This window comes from Pygoscelis adeliae, unplaced genomic scaffold, assembly GCF_000699105.1.
Source record: "Pygoscelis adeliae isolate BGI_AS28 unplaced genomic scaffold, ASM69910v1 Scaffold63, whole genome shotgun sequence".
NCBI classification, from domain to species: Eukaryota; Metazoa; Chordata; class Aves; order Sphenisciformes; family Spheniscidae; genus Pygoscelis; species Pygoscelis adeliae.
This window is the reverse complement of record NW_008824414.1, coordinates 7,643,848-7,647,441: the sequence shown is the minus strand read 5'-3', so window position 1 is coordinate 7,647,441 and position 3,594 is coordinate 7,643,848. Positions and strand designations below refer to the sequence as shown.

Here is a 3,594-nt window from a genome sequence, read left to right as displayed (position 1 = left end):
GATTGTCCCTGTTCCTGGCTGGTGTTGGCCCAGGGATGCGGGGACAGGCAGCCCCTCCAAAGTGGTCCCTCTCCTCCAGCCTGGGCGGGGAGGAAGGCGAAGCCGATGCCGGGGGAACGCAACAACGTCGGCTGCGCTGTGCAATCCCTGCCACGCAAGGACCGGGCGGAGGAAAAGCCCCAGGCACAGGACAGAGACCCTGGGGGGACAGTCCCTGGGGGTACAAAAAAGCGTCTTCCAGGTGATGCAGGACTGGGGGTCAGGGCTCTGGGAGGTCTTGTGTTGCTCCTGGTCTGTTCTGTAATTAATTTAGGATAGGGCTGAAGCGATGGGTTGTCAATCGGACACGCATCAGCCGGGCCACGTCCAGGAGCAGCCTGTAATTGGGGTGATGAGCTGTAGAGCCAGGACCTCAGGCAGACCTTCCTGCTGCTTAAATACCCCCTGTTACAAGGCCCTGCAAGTCTCAGTTTGCCTCTGGCCCCTGCCCTCCATTTGCTGGGAGAGCCTGGGGGTTCCCCATCATTTAAATAAGCCTGACGCTGCTCCCCAGAGCCGAGCAAAACTGGCAGGATCCCTGCACGGCGATTATTCGCCAGCCCTTGCCATGCCAGAGCTGTACCCCTCGGCGGCCCTGTCTCCTGCGTGGGATTCCTGGCTCTGTCCCCAGGCATATCCATGGCAATCACCCCGAGATTGCCGGGCAAATTAACACGGGTGAGTCAGTGGGATGCTCCAGCGCCCCAGGCAGAGCCAGAGATGACGCTCGCCAGTGGGATAGCGATGGCTGAGCCAGGGTAATGGCTCTGCAGGGCACAACAGGGATGGGGCTCCCCGGAAAGGGGCGAAGGAGACTGACAACCGTCAGGAATATGCGGTGGAGGCACCCGTCCCTGTGACAGGCGCCTGTGACACCTGGGGTGACTAGAGCTAATTGCGGTGCCGGGGCTGGTGCCGGCGGCTGGCAGTGACTCGGTGCCGGGGCCAGGCAGGCGGCCGGTGCCAGGCAGGCGAGGAGGAAGGGGCAGCAGCCGGCTCCCGAGGAGGTGACCTGGCACAGGTCTGCCCTGACTCCCCGCTGAAGGATGTGCGGCTCCAGTCACCCACGGTCATGCCGCGGCACGTGATGAACCTGCTTCTGCCTCCGGTTGCCCGTGACTTTCTGCAGCCACCCCAGCATGTCACCTTCGGGGGACCCTGCAGACAGCTACAGGTCCCCCTCTCCCCGCTCCGAGGGCATGTGTCTCCCCAAAGCACTCGCTCCGGGCTCGTCGTCCCCTCCCGAGCAGTGCCGGGTTTAGTGATCCATCCTTCCGCTGGCAAAGCACCATGGCTCAAATCGGTACAGCCCACAGACAGGGGTGCCAGGGAGCTGCGAAACCAGTGTGGGCACAGGACAGAGTCCCTGGGGGACAATCCCTGGGGGTACACTGCCCCTCACCGTTGCCTGCTGCTTGCCGGGCAGGGAGGCTGGTGCCCTGTGGCACCCTGGCTGTGCAGAGCACCCAGGGGTGCCCCGACGCTGCGGCAGCAGCGAGGGCAGCTCAGCTCTGCCCGCTCCAGCTGCCTGTTTGTGCCGGGCCCTAGGCAGGAGAGCTGGGGGTGCAAGGAACCATAACCCACCTGGGACCAGCCTTTTAAACCGAAATAGAGAAAATAAGGGGGCTTATGCATCCCTCCTAGCACCCAGCAAACACAGAGCGCACTCGAAATGCTGAAACCCCGTAGGAAGCCACGGGAGTGACCGTTGCTTAGAAAGCAGCCTTGGCTTTTATTTGACGAGTGTCTCAGGTTATTATTTGCTGATGATAAACAAGTGTTTAAAACACGGAAAATAGGTGCTGACATCGGTTTGTTTTGCCAGCGCTTGCCAGCTCTTTGGCAGAGGAGGAAGAGGATGAATCACCCCTCGTCTGCCCTGGGAAGCCATTCCCAACCGCTCCCCATGTGCATAGGCAAAGCCTTGGAAACCATTTGGGAGTGAAACCGGATTGGTGGGGTGACCTCAGGCTGTGGAAGCTTCTTTTTTTTCCCAGAAAACGGTGAGCAAAGACTTGTTCTGGTCTCAGTGGTAGACGTGAGCTAAGCCCGTCGTCTGCTTTCCCTCCTCGCTCCTTCCCCAGGAGCTGCCCGCTTTCCTGCCAAACCCCCGCGTGCACCTCGGTTGCATCCCAGCTGGTGCTCCTCCAGATGCTCAGCTGTCGGCAAAGACACGGCGTGTCTCCATGCCCTCCTTGGTGGGCTTCGCTGGCCCACGATCACGTCTGTAGCAATAGAAACACACCTTCGTCGAGGGCCCGCTCGCAGCGGGAAGGGGATGAGCAGATTTTCATTAAGCAGGAACTGCACCGCGTGCAATACTGCAACGCTTTCACAACCCTGCAGCACGCTTTGATGTGGGCTGTTTGGGAGCCGCCTTGCAACCCAGCCAGCTGCGCTGGGGTTGGGACTCCCAAGTCCGGGTTTCTGAGCCCGGCTCAGCCGCTGGCTCGTCCTATGGCTCCGGGCAAGGGTTCGAAATTTATTCCGTACTTCTTATCTGGAAATGAGCTATCAATATTACCTTCCCCTTGAAAAAACAGTGCGGAGAGGGTGGTGATTTGCTAATTATTTATCCTTAGTGGGAAGGGAAAGGAAGAAATGCTTAACCGATGCTGTGCAGTTGGGTCCGGGAGGGTGAGCCTGACCCCGCAAACTCCCCGCCGGTTTTGGGGTGTGCATCCCGAGGGACCCCGGCGCAAGGCGGGAGCTCCTGCCCGGCGGTAAGGGGTTTTGGGGCCGGGCCATGTGTGTTCGGGCATGTCTGGAAGGTGAAAGGGCTGATTCCTCTTTTGATCGTGAAATTCTCATAAATGTTAATGGGAATTACTTCGAGGTCTAACGAGGGCGGAATTGCAGCCCCCAAGGGGAGGAAGGGGGTGAGGACCGACCAAGCTTTGGCTGGGAAATAAAAGGACTCGAATTTACCTTGTCCCCCACCCGCGAGAGCGGAGTACCAATGGGTCAGGGGCTGCCCCGCATCCCTGCAGACCCTCCCAGGAAAGGGGGTCCCCATGTGTCCCCCACCTTGCCGAGCACTGCTGGCACCTGCACGGACGGGCTTTAAGCATCACCTGAACTCTAGGCATCATTTTAACTGACAGATCTAATGCTTTCCCAGTGTGCAATTTGGATTTTCTTCTTTTTCTTTGTTTGTTTTTGTTCCCCCCCCCATCTTCCCTTCCCTTTTGCGTCTTTCAGGTTCCCACAGACTTCAAACTCACCTGCTCCAACTACTCGCCGCCTCCCCCGGCTGAAACGTGACCTGAAGTTTCCAAGTATCGTTACCTTGGGCATATTTCATTATTCTATTCCCCTTTAGTTGCTAATTAGAAGCCAAGAGTAGAGGGGATGAGTAATCCCCTGGGATGTCGAGTAGACACTTGCCCGAGCTTGCGAAGAAAACGCCAACCCCCCTCGGTATAAAGGTGTGAAATAAAAGGATGTGATATTTTCCTTGATGTCTTCATAGGCCTGAGATCCAGAGATCGTGGTTGTCTATCCTGGGAATGATTCACGCAGTCGCTGCGCCGGATCCTGCCTCCCCCGAGAGCA

At 58.3% G+C, this 3,594-nt stretch overlaps 1 protein-coding gene across 1 annotated transcript in view; it reads left to right on the top strand.

The window, feature by feature from the left end:
• The first annotated feature begins 1,111 nt into the window (after positions 1-1,111).
• Positions 1,112-3,594, top strand: part of BBS2 (Bardet-Biedl syndrome 2) — a 26,081-nt gene continuing 23,598 nt past the window's right edge. Inside the window, exon 1 of the mRNA XM_009320864.1 lies at positions 1,112-1,213. Within this exon, the coding sequence (XP_009319139.1) occupies positions 1,112-1,213 (102 nt within the window). The remainder of the gene's footprint in view (positions 1,214-3,594) is intronic.